The 16089-nt window shown below is 40.3% G+C and overlaps 1 protein-coding gene across 2 annotated transcripts in view; it reads right to left on the bottom strand.

Annotated features, from left to right (window-relative positions):
- LOC148031563 (Pleckstrin homology (PH) domain superfamily protein) overlaps positions 1 to 15791 on the bottom strand; it is a 56399-nt gene extending 40608 nt beyond the window's left edge. The window contains exons 1-2 of one of the 2 annotated variants that reach the window (XM_087685113.1): positions 15677 to 15791; positions 12633 to 12724 (exon numbers count right to left, since the gene is read on the bottom strand). In XM_087685113.1, the coding sequence (XP_087541239.1) occupies positions 12633 to 12724; positions 15677 to 15733 (149 nt within the window). In that variant the 5' untranslated portion in view covers positions 15734 to 15791. Of the gene's footprint in view, positions 1 to 12632; positions 12725 to 15415; positions 15605 to 15676 lie in introns of those variants that run through there. The other variant, XM_087685114.1, reaches the window with a different exon arrangement.
- Between the last annotated feature and the right edge of the window lie 298 nt (positions 15792 to 16089).

The raw sequence follows: 16089 nt of genomic DNA, 5'->3' as shown, positions 1-16089 counted from the left end.
GCTTCTGCACATATCCTACTATGAGATAAAGATCCCCCTCGAAGTATAATAGATCTCATGACCTAGAAAAAAGTGAAGAAGTCACATATCCATCATCTCAACCTTCTCATGAACAGCCATCTAGGCATGGTCACCTATCACAATCAAGTCATCCCCATAAAGGGCAAACAGCATATGACCTCCACCTGAGGTGTGCACATAAAGCTGCGGTCGGCCGTAGAATACCAATACCCCAATCTTGCTTGAAGGAACAAATCAATCTTCTCATTCCAAGCATAAGGAGCCTGCTTAAGGGCATACCTGTACACCTTACAATTAGAAGAACCGAAACCTAGGAGGTTGCTCAACATAGATCTCCTCCAACTCCCCATACAAGAAGGCAGACTTCACATCCAATTGATAGTCTAGCCATTTCCTATGGCTAGCCAAGGCAAGAACTACATAAATAGTAGCTATCCAAGCTATAGGGGCAAAAGTATGATGGAAATCAATGCATGGGCATTGTGTAAAACCTCTAGCAACAAGGCGAGCCTTGTGCTTGTTCAACGTGCCATCACTATGGTGCTTGGACTTGAAGGCCGATTTGACTCCAATTACCTTTTTATGACAAGACTTAGGCACAAGGTACCAAGTGTCATTCCTCTCAATCGACTCTAGCTCTTGCTCCATTGCTCTCCACCAATGATCATGCGCCTCCTTCACGGAGGTAGGCTCTCAATCCTGCATAGCATAAGACATCAAACAATAATTAGTGTAAACAAGCTTAGTGTGGTGTGTATGGTTCCTCCGAGAATACTACGGGCCATCCTGTAGCTACCACTCCTCAAGGACCCCCTCAATCCCTGCATCACGAAGAGTGTCACGTGCGCAACAAGGAGGAGGCCAAACCTCTCCTCATCACTCTCCATCTACTAAAGTCTTTGGAATGCCCACAAATTGATGGGGCTCAATCGAAGAGGCCAATGGTGGAGCACTAAGCTCCTCATCCAAAGAAGAATCTTGAAGAGGCACGAGCTCCAAAGGGACAATCATTGGCATTCAACTACCTCCTAGATCTCCAAGAACGTGGTGTTCCTCACCCCTCTCTAAGGCTAGAAGTTCCACAAACCGAACATCACAACGAGTAGACACCATACTTAACGGGATCATGCAATCGGTAGCCCTGAGATTACGAGCTATAGTCCACAAACACCTATCTTTTGGAAGCCGCTTCAAATTTTTCATGCTATGTTTTCGGGATGTAAACATAGGCATCATGCCCAAACACCTTGAAATAAGAAACAACCGGCTTAGATCCAAAATACGCCTCATAAGGTGTCATACCAACAACAACAAAAGTAGCAAATCAATTACAAATGTGGACTACAATAGCAACAGCCTTAGCCCATAGCCACTAAGATATCTATCAATACTCCATCATGGTACGGGCCATCTCAATCACACTACGATTTTTCTGCTTCAACATGCAATTCTCTTGAGGGGTATTTGTGTTGGCAAACTCCTAATGGATACGACGATCTGCACAAAAACGAGCAAGCTCATTAGAAACAAATTCTTCCCCCTTATCCAATTGTAAGGTTTTTAGTTTCGAGCCCAATCAGTTCTCCTCAAAGAGTAACAAATCCAAGAAGTTGGAGAAAGCCTCCAACTTCACCTTCCAAAACTAAGCCCATGTCATCTTGCTATAATCATCCACAATTAGCATGAAATACAAGCTCCCTTATCAGTCCACAAAGATCGATAGAAACAAGCTCCAAAGGTGTTAAAGACCGCCTTGAAGCCTTGCTGGGAATAGCATCACTACTTTACTTCCCACGGATGCAAGATACGCATGGTTGCTAGCTCATCACAATATCCAACAAACCTCAAATGAGCTGTCCCTACGCCTTCTAAAGGTAATCATAGTTGAGGTGGCCAAACCCAGCATGCCAAAGCTCGAATGGTGCCTGAGAGATAAGAAGAAGAAAAGTCAAGGCAAACAACTTGTGGACTCCCTTCTTCTTATAACTTGAATCAAGGGCCTATCTTAATCCACCATCAAAAATCCAAAAGAAATCTGTCATGAGGACATGTATTTTTAAAACCTCACTTAACGTGTTTTTAATCACATGGTTAAATAAATGTTGCACGTGTGAGGTGTAATTGGGGTTAGAGTAAATTTACGATCCTGGGACCCGAGGAAATCACAAGATGTCAAAGGCAAAAGTTGCTATAAGTTATGCCGCACATGTACTTGGTGGTATATGGTGTCAATTGTTGACCTAGGTCATTCATTTGGTCATAAGTGTCAATTAGTGGCACTAGAGAAGTGGCGTTTAATGGTACTTGACACCAATCTGATGGTCAAAGATGGTGCAGAGACACTCGGGAAGAATGAAAATTTATTGGCCAATTTATTTATTGTTCAATCAGATTATTTTTCAACGCACCGAAATAACTATTCAATTAATTTTTAGTATTTAAAGACTGAAAAATAATATTTAATTATGGATAATGTTAAAAACCCATTTGAAAAGGCTACCACTTGTCAAAAATGCACACACAAGACTAAAGAACATCTTTAGAGACTGGAGAGAGGCATTTTTAGTGTATTCAGCCTGCAAGAGAGAGGAAGGAGATACTGCTAGTCTGATTTGTAGTCATTGGAGGACCTTCTGAGATAGCCAAGGGCAAGAGAAGACCAATCAACAATAGGTAACAACATCTACAGGCTATTGAGATAGGGTAATAACAGTAAATAATTGATTTTCTTCAATTATTCGCATCTACAAGCTGTTGAGACAAGGCAGTAACAGTAAATGACAGATTTTCTTCAATTCTTTACAAAAAAAGTCTAAATTTTCTCTCTCCTCAGCATCCTCTCTCATCCGCCAACTTTTCTACAACCTTGCTCCAAAGATTACAGCATTCAGATCACCAAAGGCTTAAGAAATTTCAGATTTCTCTGCTATAAACCCTAATCTGCAGCAAAAATTAGGGTTTAGCAACAGCCTCGAAAAGCATGCCAAAAATTGGAAGCTCCAAGACTTGGATTCAACAGGGCTGAAGTTGTTTTTAGCCTATTCAAATGGAGGGACCAGCAAATCATTGAATTGGGACATAAAGCGGGTGAAGGCCAATTGACTGCCCGAATCAAGGCGCAAATCAGATTAAAGACTTGCTGGTCATTTTCGACAACACGGGGAGTTGGAATGTCGAAAGGGATTGGAAGAATCCCATTGTACATCAACCTTTTTTTCAATTAAGATAAATAAATACCAAAAGGGGCGCCAATTATGGGGTCAACAAGGTGTCCAATGTCCAAGCTTATATGGTAAAGTGTGCATTTCAGTTTTGTGAATTTGTTAATTGCTGTAAATAGTGCTTAATCAGGTTATTTACCACCCTAACCAAGGAGGAAAGCTGGTTTCACGGTTCCTTTACCAGGATACCACTCAATCCCTTGATTTGGTGGGCCCGAGGCACCTGATTGCAAGCCAAAGCATTGTGCTAGTGCTGATTTTTACTCTCAACTGAGAAATTGCAGCAATGTCTTCATATAACGAGATGGACTCAAGCAATGATGATGCCTCTCAATATGAACATTCACATGGGAATGAAGGAAATGCAATACCTGACCTTGGACAAGTGTCAAACCATGGGCAGCAAGCTAAAAATGTTGTTGTTGGACAAGATGCACAGCCTTCAAGGCATAAGGAGGCTGATGACCAACAAAGTGAAGAGGAATTTCATGAACAGTTCAAGAATTAGATGTCGACAACAACAAAACTCTTTGCTGAATTGCCAAAGGATCCTCACTTTACCCGATTTTAGAATGCTCCAAAGAAGAATACCAAAGGCAAAAGAAGAAGAAGACGTCTTTTACACCTTCAGGACAGCATGATGCACCGAGGATAATTCCAAACCCTTCATTTGAAGCTCCCAAAGATGCTAATCAAATAAAACAATTGGTACCTACGAGGCAAGAAATGCAAATACAAGGCCATCATGGAAGTGTCGATCCAATGGATTTTGGACAGTCGAGCATACATGCTATGATGGGACAGCCAAGATATTTTGATGAAAGCACGGTTTTTCATGCTATGATTGGACAAGGACCGCATACGGGAATGTATGGCACAAATCCCTATGGTGTGTAGCAATCAATGCATAGTGTGCAAGGCCCAATCTATTCGAGTATGGCTAGAAATATGCAAAACCCTCTACATGGTAGCATTGGCTTGATGCCTGGGGCACAAAGTAGCATGTTTGGTACTACATCTGCACCCCCGAATGCTTATGGGGCTCAAGGAATGAATGTTGGTCATGCAAATGCTCCTTTTGGCATATCTTGACACCCAAGGGGCAGCAAAAGACTATGATAAGGGTGGAAAAGCAATGAAGTTTGAGTCCTTTAGTGGTATACAAGATAGGCTGAAACCTTTGACTTTCACTCAACAGTTTGATACAACCTATCCAAGGGGAAACTTCACAGAGTCCTCCAAGATTCAAAAGGAAACCACTTTTCTAAAAGGGAAGGCATTATAGTGGTGGTCCACTATTTTTATGCAAGGTAGAGCACCGTCGATGAAAGTACAATTCAAGCAAATGTTTGCATCGAATTGGTTGACTAGTACTTTTGAGGTGGACATCATGACAACTCGGAATAAGCTTGATGCTAACAAATGTGCATGAGATCCATAGCTTCGAGGGTTTATGTTCTTACTAGAGGAAGCATGTACACGGGTTTGCTGAAATTGCATCTCCATTGCATGCCTTGCAAAAGAAGGATGTGCCATTTAGATGGACAACAATGGAAATTTTAGCATTTAAAAGTTAAAGAAAAAGATGACTTCAGATCATGTGGATGTATTGCCCAATCTAAGGAATTCATTCATAGTTCAATCCGATGCATGTGGTAACAGCATTGGTGTTGTTCTTATGCAAGACGTCCAAGTTGTGGCTTATGAGAATCGAATTCTCCACGGTGTAGAAAAGAACTTGTAGGTCTATGAGAAAGAGCTCTTGGCTATAATTCATACATTGTCTACGTGAAAACGTTATTTGTTAGGGACTGATTTTACAATGCAAACAGACCATCAAACTTTGAGCTACTTTCTAATACAGACAAAGTTGTCACAAAAGCATATGAGATGGACAAATTTTCTCTCTATGTTTCATTTTCAAATTGTACATAGAGTAAAAAAAATGTTGGGCTTATGCACTGTCGCGTAAGCCACAAATTTCAGCAATCAACATGGTTTATCACACTGAGTTGGATGCCATGAAAGAGCAATATATTTGCTGATTCGAACTTTGCTAATGTTTATGATCAACTTTGCAATGGCTAAACGTACGAACACTTTGTGCTAAGAGAGGGATTTCTGATTATGCATGGACAACCATGTGTCACAAAGCAATTAAGACCTAGAGTTATCATTGAAAGTCATGCTCTTTCGTGTGCAAGACACAAAGGTATTGATGCCACGGTCAAAGTAGTGAAGCATTTCTTTTATTGGCCAACTTTAAGGCATGATGTAGAACAGTTTGTTCAGGCATGCATCATATGCCAAAAGGTGAAGCATGATAGGCAAAAGATGCCAAGTTTGTTGCAACCCTTGCCTATTCCAAATAGGCCTTGGCAAAGCATTGCAATCAACTTTATTTTTGAGCTTCCTAAAACACCTACAAGGAATGATGGATTATGGACTATCGTTTGCAGGTTTAGTAAACAAGCCCATTTCATTCCAGTGAGAAAGAAATTAAAGGCTAATCATATGGCACAATTGTTTTTGCATCACATCTTTAAGTATCATGGTATGCCAAAGTCGATCAATAGTGATCAAGACCCCCGCATAACCTTTATTTTGGAAGGGATTGTTTGAGAATATGGATACCATGCTAAAATTTTCATCATCCTTCCATCCGCAAACAGATGGTTGGTCTAAGGAGGCAAATTCCACAGTGTTAGATCTTTTGAGGTGCTATGTTTCAAACCACAAGACACAATGGGAGCAGTATTTGCCCTTGGTTGAGTTTGCTTACAACAACACAGTGCATAGTTCTACAAGCAAAAGCTCCATTTGAGGTGGTTGAGGATAGCAAGAAGGTACCGCCTATTTTGCAAACTAAGGATAAGATATTTGAGGCTGATCGTTATGTGGAAAACTTGGATGTAGCCTATGCAAAGGTAAAATATGCACTTCAGAGATCACAAGAAAAGCAAAAGAGGACAACTAATCGCCCCACAGATGTGCTTTGCAATTTGCAAAGGGTGATTATGTATTGCTACATTTTGAAAAGGCAAGGCTGAAAAAGATAAACTATGGGCCCTTCCAAGTATTAGAGAAGATCAGCGATGTGGCATATCGACTGAAGTTACCTCCACATTGGCGGATACACAATGCCTTTCATGTCAGTTTGTTAAGGCCTTTTCATGGTGATGTGCTAAAGGATATGTCTCCTGAAATTCAGCCTGAGGTTGAGGAATTGGATGAGATTTTAGTACCCAAGGAGATTTTGGCATGTACAGGGAAAAAAAGTCAAAGGTAAAGTCTTCAAGAGATACTTATGGAATTTCAAAATTATTCACCAATGGATGCCAAATGGATAGAAGAGGATGAGTTAACAGACCATCCTCAATTGTTACAACTTTACCTAGATGCCTTTCAATTAGAGCTAACTTTAGTTCAGGCTCCATCAAGTTCAGCAAAGCAGGGTCTGAAGTATTGCCTGATGCTCAAGGGGAAGATAGCACTTCCACTCCTCCAGTCATGAACAGCTCTCGTATCCAAGGTACTGCGTTGACAGTATGTTTGCTATGAGGTCACTACTTAGTGTACTAGTCACTATGAGATGTATGCATATGAGTATGAGTTTCAGCCGAGCACTAAAACTATACTTTTGCATCAGCTTATGATCAACTTGGCATGAATTTTACCTCAATTTTGAGACAAAAACTCTGATCAACTTTAGCTCAGTTTTTAATCAGCTTGAGAACCATTTATGGTCACTTTTGGGATCGGTTTTGCATCAGTTTTTACACTAGTTACTGGTTAGTTTTTGCAATGAATTTGTGATCAATTTGAGGTCACATTTGCAGTAGTTTGTGATAAATTCTCCGATCAACAAGTGATTAGTTTATGATCAGATTATGCTAAGTTTTCAATGGTTTACATCTGGTTCCATGGACAACAGCATATATTATGACGCCATTGATGCTTTAGCCATGGTTTATGCTTGGTTATGCTATGCTATGGTTTGGTTTTACTAGATGAGTTGAGCTCATGAGAAATAGACATGTCACATGATAATCTGGCAATGTTTCTAAGATTCTTTGTGAATTTTATGTTATATTATGATTGGCTGGTAATTTTCAACATGTGTTAGGTATATGGAATGGTTGAGCAACAATGCGCATTGTTGTGTTAACTATAATGCCTTGTGGAAATTCCAATCTACTATTTTACTTATGACGCATCTAGCAGTGTAATCGAGGATGATTGCAAGGATTTTAAGGGGAGGGCTATCATGAAGACATGTATTTTTGAAACCTCACTTAACATGTGGATTAATTTTTAACCACATTGTTAAGTAAATGTTGCACGTGTGGGGTTAGAGTAAATTTATGAGCTTGGGACGACCCAAGGAAATCACAGGATGTCGAAGGCAAAAGTTGCTATAAGTTATGCCGCATAGGTACTTGGTGGTATCTTGTGCCAGTTGTTAGCCTAGTTCATTCATTTGGCCATAAGTGTCAGTTGGTAACAATAGAGAGGTGGCGTTTAATGGTAAACCAACCCCAAACTAATAGTCAAAGATGGCACAAAGACACTCAAGAATGGAAGTTGCCTAGCCAATTTGATTATTGGCCAATCAGATTTTTTTCAAGGCATTGAAATAATTATTAAATTAATTTTCACTATTTAAAGACTGAAAAATAATATTTAATTATGGATAATGCTGAAAAAACCATTTGAAAAGGCTACCACTTATCAAATATGTCCATGCAAGACTGAAAAACCGTCTTTAGAAGCTGAAAAGAGGCATTTTAGTGTATTCAACCTGCAAGAGAGAGGCCGAAAATGCTGCTAGTCTGATTTGTAGCCATTGCAAGACTTTCTGAAGCAACTAGGGATAGAAGAAGATCAATCAACAACAGGTGACAACATCTACAGGCTGTTGAGATAGAGCAACAGCAGTATATGACTGATTTTCTTTAGTTCTTTGCATCTATAAGCTATTGAGACAGAGCAACAGCAGTAAGTGACGGATTTTCTTTAATACTTCGCAAAGAAAGTCTAAATTTTCTCTCTCCTCAGCATTCTACAGCCTTACTCTAAAGATTACAGCATTGAGATCACCACAAGCTAAGAAATTTCAGATTTCCCAGTTGCATGCCCTAATCTGCATCAAAAATTAGAGTTTAGCAACACCCTCGTGTGTGTCAGAAATTGGAAGTCCAAGACTTGAATTCAACAGGGCTAAAGCTGTTTTTAGTCAAATTCAAGTGGAGGGAAGTGGATGAAGGCCAATTTACTACCCGAACCAAGGGGCAAATCAGATCACAGACTTGCTGGTCATTTTGGGCAGCAAGGGAAGTTGGAATACCGAAAGGGGCGCCAATTTTGGGGCTAACAGGGTGTCCAATGTCCAAGATTATATGGTATAGTGTGCATTTCAGCTTTTTGAATTTGTTAATTGCTATAAATAGTGCTTAATCAGGTTATTTACCACCCTATCCGAGGAGGAAGACTGGTTTCACCAAGTATCAAACTTGGTGCTGCCATACATAGAATTATGCACATTACCAACCATACCCAAATACATTGGGCCTTGCATACCATATACTGGCTGCTGCATACCATAGGAATTTGTGCCATACATTCCTATATGCAGACCTTGTCCAACCATTGCATGAAAAATTATGCTACCATCAAAGTATCCTAACAGCCTCATCGTTGCATGCATGCTTGACTGTCCAAAATCCATTGGATTGGCACTACCATGATGGCCTTGTGTTTGCATACCTTGCTCCATAGGTACCAATTGTTTCTCTTCATTGGCTTCTTTGCATGCTTCAAGTGAAAGCTTTAGCACTATCTTCAGTGCACCTTACTATCCCGAAGGTATAGAAGATGACTACTTCTTCTTGCCCTTGCTATCCTTCGTAGGAGCATTCCAAAATCAAACAAACTAAGGATCCTTTGCCAATTCAACAAAGAGATTTGTTGTTGTCCTTATCCGATTCTTGAAGTGGTCATCGAATTCCTCCTCCCCTTGCTAGTCATCAGCATCATTTTGCCTTGAAGACCCTGCATCTTGACCAACAACAATGTTTTCAACTTCTTGTCTATCATCTAAGCCTTGTCCAAGATCAAGCATTACATTTCCGTCTTCCTCATGTTAATGTCCATACTATGAGGCTCATCAATAATTGATTCCATCTCACTGTATGAAGACATCTTATTGTAACTACTCAACTAAGCACAAAATTCAGCACTAGCACAAAGCTTTGGTCTTGCAATCAAGTGTCTCAGGCCCACCAAATCAAAGGATTGAGTGGTATCTCAACAATGGAACCATAAAACCAGCCTTCCTTCTCGGAGAGAGTGGTAAAACTTGATCAAACACTTTATTACAGCAATTAATAGATTAACATACACTAAAATGTACACTTTACCACAACATTCTTGGACATTGGACACCCTGGTGACCCCAAAACTAGCACCCCTCGCGGTAGTTCTTTAATTTGTATTACTATTGGATGGAGTACAATTGAGATTTCACAATCTCCTCCGCTGATCCAAAAGCCCCTTGCTGTCACAACTGATAGCAACCATTCAAGCGAATTGCCCCTTGATCTTTACCCAAGACTTGTACAAACAGAACCACCAACTAGCCAAATGCTACTCCAAATCAAATGGAATGGGCTAGCATCCGAAATCTTTGATAATTCCTTGAATTTCAGCTATTGATTTCAATGTACAATATCTCTATCTACTAGCACGGGTCCCAAGGTGGAACAACAAAATTCTCACTATTATCCATCGACTAAGAAAACCTTCGACTGGCTAAGAAATGTTGAGATTCTCAAAGGATAAACTAGAAAATGTGAGAGTGCTAAGATGAGAGAAATCAAAGTTTCCTCTAGAAAAAACCCTCCAATCTGCCTACTTCCTACTCCAACCTACAATAATGCAATCACGTGCTGCCTAGAGGCAATTTAATGTAGCTGCCAACCTCTCACTACAACTGCAAACACTTAGGCACCACAAATCTGATGTCACTTGTTCCATGGCACCTCCAAATTGCTCTTGCCTACTCCTAATGGCCTCCCACAACTCCAAAAATTAATCAATAATAGCCTCCTCTCTCTCACAATCAACCAATGAACTGAATGAGACTCTCCACCCCCAAACAACCTTCTCTTCCATTGCATGGGCATTTTCGCCAAGTCCCAAGTGGCAACCTTCTAATCCCATTTTCTAACTGTTTTCAACCAATTACCTAATTTTTAAAATTAATTAACTCTAAAAATTAATCACAATCCTTTCGACCCTACCCAAAATTAAGTGTGCCCATCCACAATTTAATTGGCTTGGCCATTTGCAACCTCAAGTGATCCCCACCTTTAATTGACATTAGATTGGCACTAATTAATTAATGCCCAATCCCTAGTCTCACCGCTAACACTTAATGGCCAATTAACTATTCTAGGGCCAAAAGTAATACCAATTGACATCCAAACAGCAACTGGCATAACTTGTCACAATCTTTGCCTTTGACACCCACTACTTCCTCAAGGTTCTTGACCTATTATCATGAAATAGCTACCATGTGCCTTACAACATTGCACATTTGATTATTAAAATAATCAAATGTTACTAGCGAGAGCAAAGCATCTCAAAAATTTCATGTCCCCATGACATTCGGAGCCTTAGATGTTTCAATCATGATTTATTGGCTACGCCTTCATATTCCTTTCAGCATGGGCACAAAGCTTATGGTTTCTCTCCTAATAAGCTTGAGTTTCAGATCCTATCAACTCATCATGTCTGTTGTTCTTTGCTACAAGTCACCTTAAAGGCGGAACACTAGGATTACAAGGTGAATCTTCTATCTCACACACCTGTTATGGCTCCTTTTTGGGCCTGAGAGGGGATGTTGAGATACCCATTCATTAACTACATTTATTTTCATTAATTTATTCAAGTTTCACTCTTACAATCCCAAAAAGGGCTAGGCACCCACATTTTGGAGCGCCACTCAAGCCTATTTGTGCCTATAAATAGGACACTGACTCCCATACACATTGTTATTCATTCATCCATTCACTCATTCTATCAAATAACTCCATTCTATCAGCCCTCTCATTATTCCTTAGCCTATCCACAATTGTCTACACCCCTACCTGGAGGACATCTAAATTCGTGGACAATCCTACGTAATTGTTTACTACCTAGTGTCCTTTTTCACCGCACAGCTGGTCCCCATCATCGCACTAATTGGTATTGACAAGATTGCTGCAAGTGACACCTTTTCTACCAGCTAGGATTTGTGTTTTGCAATCTTGCACTCTTTCAGCATCTGTCATGTCTCTTGCATGTTGTCTGTTGCCCTAGTATGCTGTGTTTGCTATTGGGAGGCTCTCTTCTACTACTACGATTCAATCAAAGCAAGTCACCCCACTATCCTGGCGACTTTGACACTCAAACTTTGCTTGTGATCTTCTCTCCTCTTTGACAGCATCTAATGTCTCCACTTTGCACCCTCTACAACTGTCCTTCACCATTCAGCATTTAACTTCAAACCCCACTGCTCAGCGGATGCTCTCTTCATTGGCCACATTCCCTACAAACACTACCGCTTGATCAACCAAGATAATGCAATCATCTTTGAGCTTTGCTCCACTATATCAGCTTAATTCAATCAGCACAATTCAATGTTCATCATTCATCTTCATTCTTCTTCTACATTTTTGAGTTTTCTTACCTCAATGTTTGCCGTACACTCTAACTTTCTCCCCGCAAGCCCTACTCTCTCTAATATGGTATGAGAGTTTACCATCTCATCACTTTTCTCAACAAGATTTAGAGTATGGGTGTCTTTTGGATAACATGGCCTACAAGCTAGAGTGCAACAAACACTCATCATTTTATGAGTTGTGCATTTAGGACACTAATGTCTTACAAGATGTTTGGTTGTATCTAGCTCACCATAGTTGGGTGGCATAATACTTATTTTCTCTATATGTTTAAGCTAAATCCAAGATAAAGGATCTTCCTCTACCACCCTATATTCTATTGTATAGTTTTCACATTTAAAGTCAACCTGAAACCATAATAACATCATCACAACAGCTTGATAAGAAAAACTAGTGTAATGTTAGTGCAAAGTGCAGCTTGACACTTGCCACTTGTAATTTTGTTGGCGTTGCTTACATATGTGATATCACTAGTAAAAACTAGATTACTACAAAAGAACTGAATGCCTTGGCCATTGAATTGCTAATCCTAACATAAATGGATGAATGAAGAAAATAATAAAGACAAGATTAACAACAAACTGTACCACCTTCAACAATCCAATCTACAGAAAAGAGAGAATGAAGCAAAAATAGAAGGAAATGCAAAAACTAATTAAAAACTCACCTGGCAAATTGAGAATTCAGCGCCCTCACATGCTGCTGATACAAAACAACCTTTGCTCCATCGAGTTCAGCTGGAACGCGCAGGATCTTAGACTGCATCAGTTGTGAAATAAAGAAAGAAAGTCTCATAAGAACTTGCTGAAAAGGCAGGTCGATTTGACACTACTTTAAGAAAAAGGAATGACCATTAGACTTCATAGGATATGTGAAGCCATAAGAGCTAAACACTTTAGAATTAACAGTGCATGTGGCCAACTAGTTAGTATATCAGAAGTGTCCAGCTATATTACATGACATCTCCACCTCCACTACTTTTGCAAATATTGTGAAGGAATTGCCCACCAAACTCAGTGTCACCTCCTCATTTGCTCCTGCAATACCACAATGAAATCCTGCACTTCGTCCATAACTCACAGGAACTGCTGCAACAAAACAGTGATGAAAAAAGCAGAGAGCTTGAAGATGCATTGGGCCCTGGGCACCTTAACTGCTGCACACGGAAGATTGTTGAATGCTGAGATGAAGTGGACTAGAGCAAAGTAGAGTTTTGCAGGTTGAAGAGCTGATTTGAATACTGAGACTGGAGTTTTACAAAATTAGCTGACTAGCCTAGCCTATGGATAATTCTATGTGCATTCATTAACTTTTGATTTGTACACCAAATCTAAAGCAGACAGAAGCCTATTCTGCTGCCACTAAGTGATCTAGTCAATCACCACAAGCACTCTAGTCCAGCTGCAATTCTGGCCGTTTCTGCCAAGGCCCAGGGGGTAGTGGGTCCTACTTGTACTCCCAACAGCTAGTGTGACTTGGCAGGTGGTCTGCTAATTCTATGATAGTCCATGCATTTGTTGCACTCCCTCAATGAAATTTTAGGTGCTTTCAACTGCACAGAAAATTTGAGAGCAAGCTACATGAATTGCTAAGAGTCTGTGTGGTATCTCACTGCTGACCATCCTAAACCGCCAGAATCCCCGTATTGACCAACTGTAGGTGTAGTCCTGCTGAAATACACAACAATGCTGACTGTTGCTAAGACTTCAAAAACCTACCTGGATCAAAATTGCTGTTAAACTAATTTGTTGGGAACTCTTAATCTAAGTACCATACAGCTGAGAATTGCAACTAGACTCACAACTCAACCACCAAAATTTGTTGAACTGAAAGCTGCTGATGTGGAGAAGCATTTAGACACAGTGGCCCAAAACTATTAGGGCACTAGTTGATAAAACCTCAAAAGCTCATTTGGTTTGATAAAAAATTTCACTAAGAAGGATGCTCAAGTTGTAAATTTGGCATGCGTCAAGACCCCTGATACAGTCGTTGGTTGAATGACTGCCCAAGCTAAACATTTTGGTGCGACCAGAGGCTTGCCAGACTGAGGAGCTAACAGTAATTGGAGCATCTTCTCACCATTTGCACTCTGCTTGGATGTAAAATCTTCCACTCATCAATCCAAACCAGTCTAGCTGTATGGCTTCTCAAGGGGTAGAGACTGCAAGGCTTGCCTGATCTGATCTAACACACGCAAGTTGGATTTTTATAGCTTAAGATACATTCCAGCGGCTTCAACATCGTATTTCAACTTGGACATAATGTATAGACTCGTTAACCTAGGAAGCGTTTGAACTTTCCTGTAGCAATATACACAAGCATCACAATCAACACCTGCACACAGTGACTCGGACATGCTGTCAAGTAACAAAACTACTAATGTGAAAGGATTCTTGATTGTTGAGATAAACAAAAGAGAGAGCAAAGATCGAAAAATGTATAACTCAAGCAGCAAAACTACTCAAGTGAAAAGATTCCTAATCGCTGAGATAAAGGTTCAACAAACTAAGTCTGGGACTGAGAAGGCCCAACATTTTCTACGTATAACATCGAACTGAAGAGCATACCTACTATTCTACTGTGGTCTAGATACAAACACCTAATTAGATCTTAATTCCGGTCTTTCATGCTGATTCACTTGTTGATTGTAAATCTAATGACATGGTCTGCACCCTTTTGTTGTTACATAGACACATCCCGCTCACACACATTCATTGGCAAATCACAAGGAGCTTGTCTTTAGTTGCAATAGAGCAGAAATCATCGGATTCATGTTGCTCCTCATTTATACGTAAGCTGCTCTTCAAACAAGTTTCCAACATTTGATTATGTGTTTTGGCTTTACCAAATGCTCCAGCAAGTTTCGACAGAAGGCCATATCACATTTCTCATCCTGTGAGTATGTCGAATTCTTTTCACTGACATGATTATCTTTCTGGAAAATAGACCTTCGAACAAAGGAGGATGTTTGTACAAGGTGTAAGCAAGTACAAAAAACGTCTCTGACATCCAAATATGTTCTATGTTTTGCCATTTCTTGGGTTTAGCAGTGCATTCCATGCCTTTCCCGCTCATCATTTCTCCTTTCATCAACTCGCTTGTTTGTTTGATATCATTGATGGAGCATTCATTGATGCTGACAGCTCATTCGTAATCGGCAGCCTAGCATGGCATGTAATGTAAAAAGGTCTACACGGAGTCCAAAAGCCGTCTACAACACCCTTGTTTCAGAAGTTCCGAGGTGCATAATCAATGAACTAGAATGCTGTAAACGTCCTGTCGCCGTCAGGTTATCAAACGCGGACTCCCACATGGTATATGCAGGGATAAGACCACTGCATCCGGGCTACTGGATTGAGGAGTGTAAACAAAGGCTCTCGTATGGCTGCTCATGTAAAACATCCGTCTAAAGTTCAATCGAAAGGTAGCAGATGCTTCAGTTGTTCGTACAAAGGAATGTATCGCCCCGTTGCATTGCTTGCGCGCGCCGTTTTCTCCACTCGCCATTGCTACTCTACCCAGCAAACGGCTCAAATACGACTACCTGTGGCTAACCTGCAACTGCCAAAAGCCTCAAATCTCGAGTTTTAGGTACCAGAGATCCTGAACTGAATGAACTGCGAACTATACCAGCCAAAGAAGCTGTTTTCTGCATTGGTTCGTAAAAGAGGAGCATGGTGGAACTGAAACAACAGCTATTTGCGCACTTACTGCTTCGCCTTGTCCATCATCGACCTCGCCTTGTGCTCTGCGTTTGATTGCCGCCATAGCCGCAGAGAATGCAGAATAAAGAGGGGGAAATTGTTTTTCGAAACTAATAATTGAATGTGCTATATCGTTAGTATTAAAATGTAAACATTCTCGCTCTCAATTTTACATGGTTTATTATTTTTTTAAGATTAAAATCAGACTATCATCTCTCCTGTTGTAATGCAAGAGCCAAAGTTGTGTGTGTGTGTGTGTGTGTGTGTGTGTGTGTGTGTGTGTGAGAGAGAGAGAGAGAGAGATTATTTGAGCCAAAGGAGTCATGGCATAGTGGTTTGAGTGTAGGTTGGCATACATGGGTAGACGGGTTGCACCTTCTTTTTAAATGCAAACATTAAATATGTATTAATTGAAGTAAA

This window comes from Lygodium microphyllum, chromosome 9, assembly GCF_053477565.2.
Source record: "Lygodium microphyllum isolate KBCC chromosome 9, Lygodium_microphyllum_v1.1.10, whole genome shotgun sequence".
NCBI classification, from domain to species: domain Eukaryota; kingdom Viridiplantae; phylum Streptophyta; class Polypodiopsida; order Schizaeales; family Lygodiaceae; genus Lygodium; species Lygodium microphyllum.
Note: the sequence above shows the minus strand (reverse complement) of the source record. Positions and strands in the feature narration are given on the sequence as shown.